The sequence below is a fragment of the Azolla caroliniana genome, unplaced genomic scaffold, assembly GCF_043228905.1.
Source record: "Azolla caroliniana isolate FFs.n. ecotype wild unplaced genomic scaffold, voAzoCaro1.0.p SCAF_3, whole genome shotgun sequence".
Classification (NCBI taxonomy): domain Eukaryota; kingdom Viridiplantae; phylum Streptophyta; class Polypodiopsida; order Salviniales; family Salviniaceae; genus Azolla; species Azolla caroliniana.
Window position 1 is genome coordinate 20201069 of NW_028230438.1, and position 16221 is coordinate 20217289.

Here is a 16221-nt window from a genome sequence, read left to right on the forward strand (position 1 = left end):
TTGGCAAATTAGAACTGAATTTCCTTCGTGTTTTCTCTACATTGTTCAACAGATTTTTTTTTTTAAAAACTCTAAGGTTATTACTTTCTTAATTGGCTCTCTAATTGTTGAGGGAGAAATCAACACCCTGCTCAATGTGAGCCTTATTTCAGATGTTGATTTCCCCTCACCACAACAAGAGGCCCGCATGCTGAGCTCGTCTAAAATGTATACATATTGTTATAATCATCCGCGAAAGAATTCTTGTCACCTATAAATAACCTAAGGCTTGGGCCATCATGTAGATGGACCAAACATTAGGCCATTCACGCTATCTGTAGTCGATCGATTACGCCACACCTTCTCTAAAGAACTGAAGGCTTAGGCCACATGCCGATATGCCAACCATTAGGCTACTAATCGTAGTCGACCGACTACACATTTGCACGTTGTAAAGCTGCCTTTATATGTTGCACAGTATTGATAATTATGTTGCTAATTGTGTTGACCGATTCTATATTGAGCTTGCCAGAGGATGGGACATGGCTCACTGCTATCTGTATAGAAGTGGTTAAAAGAGAGCCTCCAGTTGTCGTTGACGGACTATCCAACTCATTAAGAGGCGAGGAGGTTTCCGGCCCGTCAGGGAGTATCACAAAACCTGAAGGGGGTGGCATGACCCTCAATGGGTCTTCCCCTTGCAACACCATGTTGAGAGTGGCGAAGTCTACCGGTGCATACACTATGAGTGACCCACATGCATCCGTGCAACTCTCTTGGAGGAATATCACATTGCTTTGGTTAAGATTTGATCCCTGCACATAAAATGGGTAGCACATATTGAATTTTCAATTTGGATATGTATGCAGTGTCATATGCTTGTTTTTTTTAATGGGGAGGATGGGGATCCAATCAAGTGTAAGTTTTCCACTGGCCGTTTTTGACATTTTTCAATGAGAAAAAGCTCCCACATTGTTCAACATAGCATTATGAACTTCTATCTGGAGACTATCCATACAAGTCTAGCATGTGACGAAAGCTCGTAATGTTTGCATCTAATCAACAATGCGAGAATAGTACTGTGAATGCCTCTAAGACTCTTCTTGTAAAGTAGATAGACTTACACTTGGACGAAGAAGAGACACGTTGTTTCCTGGATGTTGCCCTTCTGCAATGTGATACATTTTCTCCATAGCTCCATTAGCAAGAACATCCCACTGTTGACAGCAAACAAAGCATTGTTAGACACACTCAAGAATGACGAGTTCTCTAATTGTGGAGGAAGTACAACGCAAAGAAATGAAAAAGAAGTCGTTAACTTTAGACATTGTTTCACTCATGAAAGAGTTACACTTTCCCTCGTGTTTCCTTACAATGAATGTTCTAACATTATGAGCATATTAGGGGAGATTCCACACACTCAGATCCAGGTATGTTGGATCTACAAGAAGCTCATAATGTTGGATCCGGATGTACGATGTAGCAGAATTTCAGTGTGGAACCTATGTGTTTATAGTAAAGGATCTAACATTATGAGCTTATTAGGATAGATTCCACACACTCAGATCCAGGAATGTTAGATCTACAAGAAGGTCATAATGTTGGATCCGGATGTACAATGTAGTTGAATTTCATAGTGGAACAGATGTTCTTATAGTATGGGATCAGGGGGGGCGGTTAGAAGATTACCTCCCCACGGGAGCGCTCATGGCGGAGGAACTCAAAGACCTGGGTGCGATGGAAAGGCAGCCAAGTAGAGGTGGCAGCACAGAGGAGGACACCATCACCTGGGTTCTCCCGCATCATGATGCGAACATCTTCGCTACCGCTTGTGGAGAGGTTGAGCCATGAGTTGGAGGTGGAGGCACTGACGGTTGTGCAGAAACGTCGAGTCATCTTGTGGGCTAGACGGAGCATTCCACGACGGCCTTCAGGAGTTTGGATGACTGAACAAAAAAAATTCACACACCAAAAACCAAAGAAAAGCTGAGAAAGAGCAAAGAGTGATTTGACAAACCAGAGCCTTAGGGGAAAAAAAGGAGCCCACAAAATCCAACCAGGATAGTATCATCACATACATCAAAAGAAAAAGAAAACCAGAGAGGCTTTTTTGTATGAATCTTGACCAATTTTGTTCTTATTTTGTGTTAGTGCTGAGTTAGCTGAGCTACATTTGCAAGTATTTTGTATATACCTCCGAGATCACGAGGAGAGATGTTGCTTGCCAAGAGGCTCACGAGCCTCTCGCAATGGCATTGGAGGGTGGCCAACCATCTCCTCGCGCCAAATGCCAACCCGCTCGTCACGAGTGGCCGATATATCGGATGAACTGCTGGTTGTTCGTCCACCTCCACGTGCTCTAACCATGTCACCTGGGAACCAAAGACATCATCAGATGCTCAAGTGTTATATGTCATTGATACTCAACCATTTCTCATGACACTCTCCCTTCAAAATTTTGAGCTGAATTCAAGTTCATTTGACATTGTCACAAAACAAAAAATTGGTCTTTCCAAAGTGTAAAATCTTTTATAAGGACTGTTTCTCCTCCTCATAAACTAGATATTCACAAAAAAGTACTAAGTTCACAAAACCAATTTCCGCCAAGAATGTTGAGAGACCTACTAAATACTTTAAGAAATATGATTCGTGAGGAAACCTGACTTACATTTTGAAAAGTATGAAATATTTATCTAACCAATTGATTAAGAAATATTTGACTTTGTAGTCAATTGTCTCATCCCTCTATAAAATATTGAGGTCTGCGGTTAACAATAATATATGCCCATTTTAACACTTTCAAATATGCTAAGGTAATTTGTACTAAAGATTCCGTTTAGTGAGAACTATGATGCTCCAGTGTTCTCATTTTGTCAAGACAGATAATGAGTGTATTTAATTGCCAACTTGTTGAAGGATATTTTAGATTATGGTGTTATAAGTCAAAGAGTGATGTTCTCAATGAAACCGTACTACAATCCATTGTTAGTAAACATATGAGGTATGGTTACACTCAACAAAGGTACGGCGCAGTACAAGGTTGAAGCGACCAAATAAAACATCGAATTTTACGTAAACTACACACAGGAGACGTTGACTTATATGGTTTCTATGAAAACTTTCTTGATTTTATAAGGGAGTTCTTTCCCTCGAGACAATGTGCCTCAACTTATGGCAATCTATCAGAGGCAAAATCTCCATGTCCAAACGGCTTAGGGTACTTTGGAGTATAGAATTTGTTCGCTTTACCTTTGTTCGATTTTCTTCAATTGTTGAGCTCAAGTTCCAACCCCACTGAACTCCCCTCGATGCTTTCTTAAACTAGCATCATCATCATCGAGGACCAGAAGGAAAGCTCTAGAGTTCTCAATAAGGTAGCTTTTCTCTTTCATTATTCCATTTCTTTAGTGTTTGAAGCGGAATGTGAGATACGGTTAACCATGAATTTTTCGGGCTTATGGTTTTCATTTGCACTTGCATTTTTTTGAGTGTGCTTAGAATCAAAGTAAAAACTGGGCACCAATTTTAAGCATACATATTTACCATGCATTGTGGCTATCAATACGATGTGCACAATAAACAACAATGTGGCCATACTATTTTCATTGTCTTTGTATGGGCTAGGGAAATATGTCCACATATAATACTCTATACACTACCAACGTTTTAGAGAAGAAGGGTTTCACATATAGTTAAAAAGGGCTTACATGCATATAGACTAACAATGTTTTAAAAAACAAGGGTTTACTCTATATCACTAACGTTACCGTTGTTTATATTTAAAACTACTTATATATGCTTGGTCCAGGAAGAGGCTCTTAATCACATGAGAATTAAGGTTAATCACATTAAAATCATGGTTAGATACGTGAAAGCTAAGGTTAAACACACACAATATGTTGTGCTTCCCCAACAAAGAATCATCATTCAGCCTGAAAATAAATATTTAAGATTATGAAAATTAATTCAGTTCCACAAATAACACGATTTTATTATTTGCTAATGACACACCAATTAAAAAACCAAGCGTTTCATGCTTAGTGGAACCAGAAGCTTCGTTTGCTAGTTATGATTCTAATATTAGTGATTTACTGGGTTTATAAAGTCCTAAATACCTCAATTTTATTCGTTTTGCGTTGAATAACAAGTTTCGGACAATAATTCGTGGCTTCAACCAGCCTTATAAAATAATCGACCTCAAATTTCTCAAACTAAATCTACCATTTTTCTTTACACGTAACCCTAAACGATGAAACCTGCAAATGAAACCTACATTTTCAAATCCCTAAAACCTTGAACCTGGGAAACGAACCAAAAACCGTCATTTTGTGAGAAATACTCTAAACCTGTTGCGGAAGCCTTAACCAATGAACCCTACGTTGATTGATTCTCAAAATTAACAGGCGTTCCAAAATGCTAAAGCTTGATGCTGCAAAACTCTAAATTTTATAAGGTGCCACAATACCTTCACAATCTGTATTATGTAGGTCAGTAAGCAACCTAAAGATAAAATAAAAATAAAAAAAAATCTAACTAACGTCTTTATCCACGTTACAGAAACCTAACGTAGCAGTTCAGAAACCCTGAGTAGACCCTCAAGAAACCCTAACAACCTAATGAAGAGGCCATAAATACAATGGCGAAATAAAGAGTAAGCACAGAATTAAGATCTTTAACATAAAAAAAACAAAAAGGAGAATGAAAAAGAACAGTAGGTTTACCTGTGAGTAACCGTTGGGCATGTCTTGGATGAGGCAACCAGAGGGGCGGCGTCTGCAGCGCAGGAGAGATGGCGGCGGATTGTCACGAAGGCTATCAACAGACACATCCACAACCGCCCACACCTTGTCGCCTGCCTGCTTGCAGTAGCGCACAAAATACACCTCCCGCGTCTGCACTAGAGGAGACAGCACCTGCAGCTCTGCATACATCTGCACATTTTGTCCCGTTCCCATCCCATCCCACGCAATTCATCACCAAGCCAAAACAAAAAAAAACGTGGAATCAGACCACCAATTTTTCTTTTTTTCTTTTTTCTTTTTAACGATTCATGAATTCATCATTCTTGCGTTTTGTTGCTGCTAATTAAGATCAAGGTAACTCCTTTTTCATAGTTAATCTTGCTGGATGAAGTCTGAGGAGGTATCTTTATATATATGAATTAACCTTTTTCATAGTTAATCTTCCTACATCATATCTGCAGGCGCCTAGATGTTAAAGCTACATTCAATTCATGGATGCAGATGAAATCGTAACTGGTTCATGGCAGGATTGATAAAAACCAGAAGCCAACGATCGTCATCAATCATTATCATATCATCGAATCGAATCGATTCAAACGGCTCTGAATTGATGTGAACCAGCAGGACATTAGCGGGAATCAAATAAATCGAATCGGCCAATTCAATCAACAGGAAGAATATATATCATCCAATCAATCAAATCGAGAGAGATGCAAAGAAATTTGCAGGCGATGGGAAAGCAACAGCTAATTAATTTCTTTTTTCTTTTTTCTTTTTTCTTTTTTCTTTTTTCTTTTTCTTTTTTCTTTTTCTTTTTTGTATTTTCCTTATCGTTTCATTCCGGAAGAAAATATTTGCTTTTTTCGCTTTCCTATTTCATGTTGAGCTTTTATTATTATTATTATTATTATTATTATTTCTGAACGAATGAGAAATTATTTTTATATGTAAATTTGCTAATATTAGCAAATAAAATAAAAACATGAATGAAAATTGGGGGGGAGGCTGGCGTCACGATGACGCACGTCGGTTTTGCTTTTTCTGTGAGTTCGGACAAAAAGCGGGAGGGAGCGCAATAAATGCTGCGGCTTTAATGCGAGTGCCACCCAGAAATACTGAATTTAATAAATTAGAATAAAAATATAATAAGAGAGTCAAATAAATAAATAAATAAATAAAATCCGAATTTAATTCCTTTAAAAAAGAGATTCAAAAAAGCCGGGGACGGAGGAAAGGGGGGGCCCGCCTAATCTTTTCTTTTTTCTTTTTTCTTTTTTCTTTTTTTTTCTCTCCTTCGGTTTCTTTTTCTCTCTTTTTTCCTATTAGTTCCTTCTTTTTATTTATGATGTGCTTTTCTTGTGTTCTTTGGCCAAAACCCTGTGGTTGTTCAAAAAAGCGGTCCATTTAATAAATGAAGGAGGAATGAATATAAATTAGAGAGTGGATAGAGAGAGAGAGAGAGAGAGAGAGAGAGAGAGAGAGAAAGAGCTGCTGCACAGAATTAAATGCTCACAAAACACATACATATGTACACATTCTCTCTCTTCTTTTGCTCTTTCTTTTTGTTTCTGAGAGAGAGAGAGAGAGAGGGATCATTAAATGATGCGCCACGTTGCGGTTGCTATTCTGCTTCTCTCTTTCTCTCTCTCCTGCCTCCTTCAATAAATACATATATATATATATAATATTGAATGAAGAGAGAGGAAAAAAGGAGCCTCCTATTAGTATTTATTGCTTCTTTTTTTTAAACAAAAAATCATTTGAAAATAACAATAAAGGAGAAGAACACAGAGAGAGAGAGAGAGAGAGAGAGAGAGAGAGAGAGCTCATATTCATTCATATATGTAGATATACATATATGTATGTAAAGTTATTCTATACATAATATATAACTCTCACCAGCTGCAGTGCCCCATCCCTTGAGGATCCAATGCCTGGGGACAACACCTCCACTGTCACTGCCTTTGCCACAATGCTAGGGAACATCTCCATCCACTTCCCCTGCATATCTCACACACACACATACACACCCCAACATTAGTTCAATGTCAAGTCGGTTCATGGTTTCTCCGCTATAAACACGAAAAAAAATTAAAAAAATTATACGAACAAACAAACGAAAGCCATGCGTAACCCATGGGCGAAGCGAATCGCGTCTTATGGCCGAATTGTGTGTATTCACACACAAACAAAGTAAAAATGTAGAGGGCTGAAATTCGAATCGCAGCTTATGTATGTATGTATGTATGTATGCCACATTCATCGAGAGAGCTTCCCCCAGACTTATCTCGGAAAGAGCTTTCATTCTTTTTAGAAGACAATGGCAAGCACACCACCAATGCATGCATGGACTACATACATACATACATACATACATACATACATACTCTAGCAAAACTCACTGTAGCCCATGTATGTCTTTCACACTAATGACAGAAAGATTAACATAACACCACACGAGACAAGGAAGCAACTACATGGAGAAATTATACATGAAACATGGGAAGTGCAGCAGGGTGGGTGAGAACTATGTATTTGATTGATTTTTAAATCTTACCGCATCCATGAGAGCTTCGACGAGAGTGGCCCCGTTCATGATGACTAAGCCGGTGTCACGGCTGGCTTCGGTGCGGAGGCCGAGTGGGCGGGGGCCGATCCCTTCGGACGAGAACTGCCGGAAGTACTCGTCGGTGTTGAGGACATCGGTGGCTCCATCGATGCCGGCCTTCATCCAGAGGGGGGCTTCGGAGTGGAACATGCGGAGGAGCTCCTTGAGCGCGGACACGGCGAGCTCCACGACAATGGGCTTCTCGAGATCGGCAAGTCCCCCAGGAACCAGGGCCACCTCGGCCACCGAAGGCCCTAGGACCACATGGTCGGTGGGTACAGGATTCAGTAGGCCTGCTAGGCCTCCTCCACTTGGGCCGCCCGAGCTGACCGATGTCACCAGTGAAGCCCCTGCAGGATTATGTCCGGGCGGGATCTCGCCCCCCGAATTAGTGGACGCCGGCGGCATGCTTAAACCACCCCCATTGTTCGATGGCGATGCCAAGGGCCCCAACGGGGGTACTGGCCTCCCGAAATACCGAGCCGCGACTGTCGACACTCTCTGTAACTGCATTTTTATCCCCCCCAATTCAATTCAATTCAAATCAATCATTTGGTTCTCTTCCAATGCCAAAACAAAGTGAAAGAATGCCTATATGTATATGTGTATATATATATATATATATATAGGTTAGTTAGTTGTATAGATATAAGGTTAGTTAGTTGTTCACAAATTCCAAAAAGGAAGATTTCACTACCACTTGGCTGGCACTTGCTGCTGCTACCAAGAATCAGTTATAGAACACAGACTACCAATATACCAAAACTATAGAGTTTTAAGGATTTTCTCAGTTAAAACCCAATGAGATTCTATTATGCTGAGAAAGGTTTACCCAATGGCTGCAAATGCATCAGACTCACATTATGTATATATACATTCTTTGTTATTTAAGCCTAGGAATCAATCAAACTTAACCACAATCTTAATTTATCCATGGCATTTCATTCTTGTTTTTACCACACTACCTCTTCTCGGAGACGGACATTGTCCGACCGGAGCTGGTGCTCGTCCACGGGGGCCACGCAGTCTCCGCCAAGCCCACCGCACGATGGACAAGACGCGTGCTTTATTGCCTCTCTCATTGTGATGTTCTCGATCCGAAGGCGTTCATTCTCATTGCGTAGCTGCGAATTCTCGCTCCTCTCGTGTTGAGCCTGATTTTTTGTGTGTGTGGTGGGATTTTTTTGAGTATAATGTCAGAAGAAAAAACAAAAAAAATTATCCAAAAAAAGCAAGAGATTTAATCAAAATCCTTTTGAACCCGAATCAAATTCGCGTGTTTTTAATCATTCATGTTTAATTTAAATCAAGACCAAGAAAACAGAGATAAACCAGAAATCCACAAATTTGCCTCCATTAATGAGTAGTTATGACAAAGAGGAAGAAGAAGATGGAAAAAGATAACTAAACATGAATTACACTGATCTTCTTCTTCATTTATGACATGAATTTAAGGGACCGCAGAAAAAGAAGGGGGGAAAAAAAAACAAAAGTAACCAAAAGTTTTAGGTCAATCTGCACCATTAATGATGCGCAGAAAACAAAGAAAAAAGAAAATGATAGCACACTATTTCTCTAGTTAGGACCCTTAATCCTCAAATTAGCATCGCTAATTCACGCCGCTTCCAATTTTTCAGATAAAAGCTTTTCATTTCTGAGGACACATAATGGACTAATTTTACCTTCATTTGGGTTCTTCTATTCTGGAACCAAAACTTGACTTGTCTGGGGCTAAGCTTAAGCGCCCTTCCGAGTTCTTGCCTCTGTTTCTCATCAGGGTGGGGACATTCCTTGAAAAAACTGGAATCATCATACAAAAACACACACGCGCGCACACAGAGGAAATAGTTAAAATTCGGAATAATTAGTTGTACGCAATTAGCTGCAAAAGCTTTGTATGACCATTAGTTGTAAGTAATTCATAAGCAATTAGTAGCAATCTTCTGCATCGGCAGGTTTCAAAAAAAATCCATGTACTTAGCAGTGTAATTAATGAGCATTCGTTCGGTTAGTATAAAATGATAGGTAGGTATTCACAAAGAAAGAAAGAAAGTTACAAAAATTCTGCATGTAAAAGCGAGGAGAAATTAGGGAATTAAGGAGGTTCAATGGATGGATTATAGCGTAAATTACTTCTCCATTTGCTGAATTTGGAAGGCTGTGTGGCGATGGTAACGGAGCTTCTTGGATTGTCCGGAGGCGCCTGCACCATTGCCCCCGCCGCCGCCCATTTCACCACTTCCCATCAGATCATGCTCATCCCCAGACCCAACGCCATCGCCCATTATGTTGTTATTCTCGCTTCCTTCCATGTGCTCTCCTCTCATCATCATCATGTTGTTCATAAATTGCTCACAACCATTTGCTGATTTCTGCATCAATACTACTGAACCCTAAACCCAATTTAGCTTCTTCTCTTCTCTTCTCTTCTCTTCTTTTTTAAGTACCTTGTATACATACATACATAGATACATACATACATATCCCACCCATTCCTAAGATCAATCATCCATAATTCAATAAAGCACCACTAATTACTACACATGTATTGAAGTAAAACTAAACAATACACTAATTATATCTTCTGATCATATCTCTAATCTACTATGTAGAGAAGAAGAGCACCAAAACAACAGAAACTTTGGGTCACTAACTAACTAACTAACCCATATAATTCCTAGCCTTAAATATCATGATGATTATATCTCATTATGGCCGTGTAGCATATAGACATACTATGTAGAGAAAGAAACATATCTACAGAAAATGTGGGCTAGTTTTAATTAGCATAACTATCAGCTAAACCAACCCCGACCCATAATTAGCCGAAAGAGATCGGCACAGCCAAGTTCAAACCCTCGGCTGCCGCAGAGAAGCAACTTATTTTAGTTCTCATCATCATCATCATCATATATGTGATGTAATTCTCGACCTTATTCATATTTATGTCTCATCATCATATTGTGTATACATGTCTCTATATTCTAAGCTCATCATCATCATCAAGAAGCATACGGGAATTATCAAGCATATATGCCTGCAGCCTAAGGTTTATAATTAACCTTTGGCTTCTCGTGTGGATATAGAATTATCAAGTACATACATATATACTTAAGGTTGTTAATATTCTACCTGGCAATATGGGTATAGAATTGAACCCTATGAAAAGACAAACCTAAACCCTAGGAATAAGAGGTGGAATTAGGGCATTTCATTGTTAGCATGAAGAATTATAACACACTTAAGAAGTAGGAGGGAAAAAAAACAAGAGATTAGAAATCATCTTACTTATATAGTTCAAGGATTTGGGAGAGGAGATCACCGAGGAAGGGAGAAGGAGAGGGAGAGAGAGAGAAGGAAGTAAATGTGTGAGGGACCATTTTTTATTTTTATTTTTTCTTACTATTTATTATTATTAAAATTCATCGATGAGAAAGAAGCTGCCATATCTGATCTTCTTCTTTTTGTTGTTAAAAAAATTAAAAAAGGGGAAGGAGGAGGAGGAGAAGGAGGAGGAGGAGGAGAAGAAGGAGAAGAAAGAAAAAGAAGGAATGAAGAAGAAGGAAAGAGTGAGATACTATCTGCAACTGCTTTCAATTTTTTTATTTGAGTTAACTTACTTCTTATTTTTCTATATTTTTATTATTGTCATTGAATATTATAATTTATTATTATTATTATTAACGTTTATTCTTTATTATAATGATGAAGATGATATGATATGATCAGTGAGGTTTAAAAAGGGTAGGGGAAGGGGGGGGGGGGGACAGCAAAAAAATAAGTAGATAAAATAAATAAATAGTGTAGAGAGGGGAGAGAAAAAGTAATAAATATATATATACATATTACATACACATATATATGTATAATATATTACATATGTATGTATATGTATGAATATATTATTATATATATACTGTATATATATGTATATAATATATTACATATATGCATGTGAGTTGTCAAAAGGAAGGGGTTGTCCATCATCATCATCATCATCATCATCATCATCATAATAGTCATCATCCACCCATCCATGCATGCATGCATGCATCCATCCATCCATCCATACATCCAAAAGCTATCCACCACATGGGGCCCCATTTGCCATTTAATGCTCTCCTCCTTCGTTTTCTCAACTTCCTAAGCCCATGCTCCCATGCCCCCCCCCCCCCCCCCCCCCCTACCCCCAACCAAAAAAACCTTCTCCAACCTCGAGAACTCGGACCTCCATATACGTACACCCACCCCATATACATACATACTTACTTACTTCCATTGTCGACTTCCTTTTCACGTGGCCAAAGCGATAGCAAGTGCGTAGCACGAATAATGTAAGCCATAATAACGAAAAGCAAACCCCCCCAAAAAAACATGTGGCATTTGAAACCCAATCAAGATAATAGTAGTAGTAGTAGTAGTAGTATGTAGTAATCGTAATTGTAACATCATTCTTTGCTCGCTTTGGATATTTGGTTCATTTCCTCGCCTGCCAATCATCGCACCAATATGTGTCATTCCTCCTTTAATGTGATCCTGTTGTCCAGGCTCCATATCAATATCAGTGTAATAGTATTAACATCGTTGGGCACGAATTGAAATCCGATAGGAATACCATGTCTCGTTTGTATGGCTTTCCTTACGAACCAAGTCAAGCCAAGCATCATCTATGTTTGCCTTCTGCCCTACATGTTACCCACCTCAATGGCTAATAGTATACTTCCGTGCCTTTCTAGAAGTTCTCTCTCCTCTCTCTATGCAACCAACCATAAAAAATAAAAGATGGCATTTTTGTTGAGGATACCCATAAGTTAAAGCCCAAGGTTGGGAAAAGAAGAAGATATATTGATTCTCTCCATTGCACCTTGCTGAGATTTTGCCTTCTACGATGTCACCTATGTCACCTAAATGTGGGATGGCCACATTCTTCTTGTTCTCGAATGATGCCCCATGTGACTTTGTCATTTGCAATGCTTGAAGATTGCACATTATTGCCAATCTACACACTTGTGTATGTACGCACTAAATGTGTTTCCCAAACCAATTTCATTGTTGTTACATGAACATCAAAGTATATGATTGTTCACTTAGAGTTCAAAGTCCTCCCATTTCTTCTTAAACCCCATCTAATTTGTTGTGACATTTGTCATCCATCTTGGAATGAGCTCAATATTAACCAATGCATGCCATATATTTCTCTAATAAGAAGAACAAGAAAGGCTGATAAGTTGTGAATATTGCTTGTTCATTAGTACTATAACTCTCGGTTGCTTGAAACCATTCACATCGTTATTCTCAAAGAGGAAATCGCTACTATTTTAACTATATTCCAACAATTTGCTTGTGTTTTAGAAGTGGTTACATTAGACCAACAACAAAGACAAGCCAAGCTCATTCAAAATCATACAATGAGGACTATTTGTCAACTTTGATGCTCCCTAATCATCATCCATACACTAGAAAGCAATCTCATAGTATTGAAGTTTTGGTTGAACAATTGTTTCTCCTTTTTCATTGCCCTAATGTGAAAGAGTCGATGCTTCTCTCCTTTTCATCTACCCCAAGAAGGCACATAATGCACACAAAAAATTCACCCAATGTATTTTTGTTGCATTATTATGGTAATGCTTGACTAAATTCAAATATGCATTAATGTTCAATACCGCATAGTTTAATGAGGGCAATGTAAAAGAATGTAATGAGGAAAGGTTTGCCATGGGATAAGAGTCACGTCCCACAAGTCTCAAGAGACATAATATATTCGCAAGGTTGAAGTAAAAACCTTTTCTAGGGCACGAATTCATTGATCATAGACCACGTCAAAGTAAGTTTAACCTTCTAGGGCATGAATTCAATCAATCATAAACCGTCTTCAAAGTAAGGTAAGCTTCTAAAAGATGTCTAGGATAATGCATCTAGTGGCCTATGTGATAACTCTTTTAAAATTGTGTCTATGTATGGCCAATGCATAATTTATAGCATGTGGAATGCGCACAAACAATACTCTTCTCTTCAATGACTATGTCATCCAAAATGGAGGTCAATTCCTAAGATTCAATATAACTCCGCCTTTTACATTGGTAAAAATGTATTCCAAAAGTATCTATTCGGTTGCAAGTTTCATGACTAATTTCTAGAGTGGATACACTCCCCTTGTGAGCATTTTGATTTATGGATTTACATGAAGAAGGGAAAACAAAGATACACTCTAAAGGGATTGATCACCCAAAATGTGGACAATAAGGGCTTATGAGCAACATTCTAAAGTAGAGAGCAATATCATTTATAGTGTTACTTAATGTTATTGGGGTTCATTTAAAATTTAAAGAGAGAAATATCATAGGACCCGTATCCACAACCGGTGTTGCTCTAACCTAACCATTGTACAATGGCAAAACCACTCAACTAATTCAGTGAAAATTTACACATACAAGTGACAGAGGTCATGGCCCTCTCCCCCTCCCGACATACAGAGAACAAGATCAAATGAGGTGAAACAATGCACAAGAGACTTGAAAATGTTTACAATGGACCTTTATAATGAGACAATTAATAATTATATGAATCATAGTACGTAATATACTTGAATACATTGGCAAGCATTCATTTTTCATACGAATGAAAACGAATGCGTATGTTATCAAAACATTCTTATGTTTTCTTTTACACTTTTTACCTTAACTTTCTTACCTTTAAAAAACCGTATAATAAATAATGAATACAAAACTATGGTATTTACCATGCTTCGAGGGTGTTTACCATATTCGAATGTTTGAAACATTCTCAAATGCAAATGCATGTATGAATAGTGGCATTAGTGTATCACTAAGCCCACCACAAATTGATTTTGGCAATTTTAATTTTACAAACCAAGTTTGTGTTTTCAAGGTTGAAAGACACAAGAGAAAATACAATGAGGACACCTTGGTTACATCCTACTACAGTTCCATAACAATAATGAACACATTGTTAATAGGAGCAACGATGTTACAATTAAAAATATTTGTGCACAAGAGTTTGAAAAGCCTTATTCTTATAACAGTTCCAACTTGGTAGTATCACAAATGACAACTAGGATCAAATGATGGACAATTTAGAGGCCCGTAAGTGATTGATTATCATAATACTTATTATTGTCTCAAAATCTAAGGAAACATTCTCATTAGATCATTGCAACTTTCCAAATCTAATAAAGAAGAACCCTACTTTTGTAAAATATACTAGATTTCAATATCATACATGTCAAAACATTTCTTCTCGTACAAAGAAATTAAGGGAAATGAAGGCATTACGAGGAATAAAATGTAGCATTCAAAAGAACATGTTGTTTGTGATTACCATATGTATATGCATACACATTTGTATGCATGGTCTTACCCATTGCAATTGCATGCACACACACCCCTTCCCCAAATCTATTTTTGATGTAGGGGAGGCCTAGGAGAATCTTTTTCGAACATATTACATCTGAAACCGATCATTTCGGAAGGAACTTGTAACCAAATAAATAATATATATATATATATCTCCATCCTTACATAGACTTGCCTTTCAAATTCCATTATTTCATAATCAACTTAAGGTCGCTTTTCAAAAGTAGTCCTTATGATTGCCCACATAGACAAAAGCAAACCCTTGAAGATATGATGACAAATTATTGAGTTTCTTGCCTATCACTACAGCAATTAATTTTATGAGAATTTAATTAACAAGTTCTCTCCAAAAAAGAGTATCCTATAATTCTACCTTGCTTTTGTATTAATGGCTTTTGGCAATATTTTCATTATTATTATCTTATGAACCCACACCATGGCCAACAATAGCTCAAAAAGTATCAATGCCTAGAATACATAGCAACAACGCAAATTGCTTGTTGTTGCCATTGTAGTTCTTTTCAACAAGGAACATCAATTATAAATCAAAGAACATGGGTGGTGTGTCTCTTATAATGATTGTGGTTCTAAGTACATAGACCAAACCATCTTATAGGCATCAACCTTCACCTTAATAGAAGGTGCAATAGAGTCACCTAAGCTCTTGATCTTAATTATATTGCCGTCGATGGGTATACCTCTTTGTTGCATGATGACTAATTTATTTGTTGTAAACTTTTTGCACCACAAAGAACGCATGTACGCACATACACACATGGGAGAAAGAAAATGAAGGCAAGAAATAGGAGAGGCCCAAGCATACAAGTTTCATAGTAATGGTTTCAAGTGTCTCCATGAGACTATTTGTATTAACCACAAAAGTTATACAACATGTGTCTAATGACAATTTGTGTTTCATACATAGACATGATTTATCACAATATCCACTATTGGTCAATGTGAGAGAAGAGGGGAAATTTAAAGAATGACAAAGAAGAATACCAAAGCTTTGGCATCAGGAGGAAGTCTTGCCTTATTTCTTGTACGGAGAGTGATTTGGAATGTTTGGGATGGCGAGGGTCAGTGGTTACACGAGGATCAATTTATCAACATTTGGCTTATCCATTGGGTGTGGATGTTACAAATGTTCAATTGATTGGATTGGATTGGTAGTAAATTGAAGGACAAATTTATGTATTGGACGTAGTCTCAATTATGGCCCTTTCATGTACGACTCAAAGTGGTGCAATGTATCTTGATACCCATGTTATTATATTTTTTGCCTTTACTACATTGGATTAAGAAGGCATTACAAAACATGTTACAACCTATTCGGTTCATGTTGTGGCGGAAGGGAGAAATGATGGGAGTTACATGTATTTCATGGGACCATTTGGCTACTCCTAAAAGGTTAGGTGGTGCAGCAATATTGGATTTGGAAAGACATTTGATGGCTCATAGATTTGCATTATTACGAGATATATGTCAACAAGATCGACCGTGGATATCTATGATGCAA

At 38.0% G+C, this 16221-nt stretch overlaps 1 protein-coding gene across 1 annotated transcript; it reads right to left on the bottom strand.

Annotated features, from left to right (window-relative positions):
- Positions 1–9759, bottom strand: LOC147866451 (homeobox-leucine zipper protein PROTODERMAL FACTOR 2-like). The gene is made up of 10 exons (XM_087316894.1): positions 9463–9759; positions 9012–9129; positions 8295–8483; positions 7279–7836; positions 6621–6722; positions 4701–4910; positions 2174–2351; positions 1669–1925; positions 1104–1196; positions 1–794 (listed from the first exon to the last, which is right to left on the bottom strand). The coding sequence occupies exons 1-10, from the start codon at positions 9705–9707 to the stop codon at positions 414–416; spliced, it is 2331 nt and encodes a 776-aa protein (XP_087173020.1). The 5' UTR covers positions 9708–9759; the 3' UTR covers positions 1–413.
- Positions 9760–16221: the final 6462 nt, after the last annotated feature.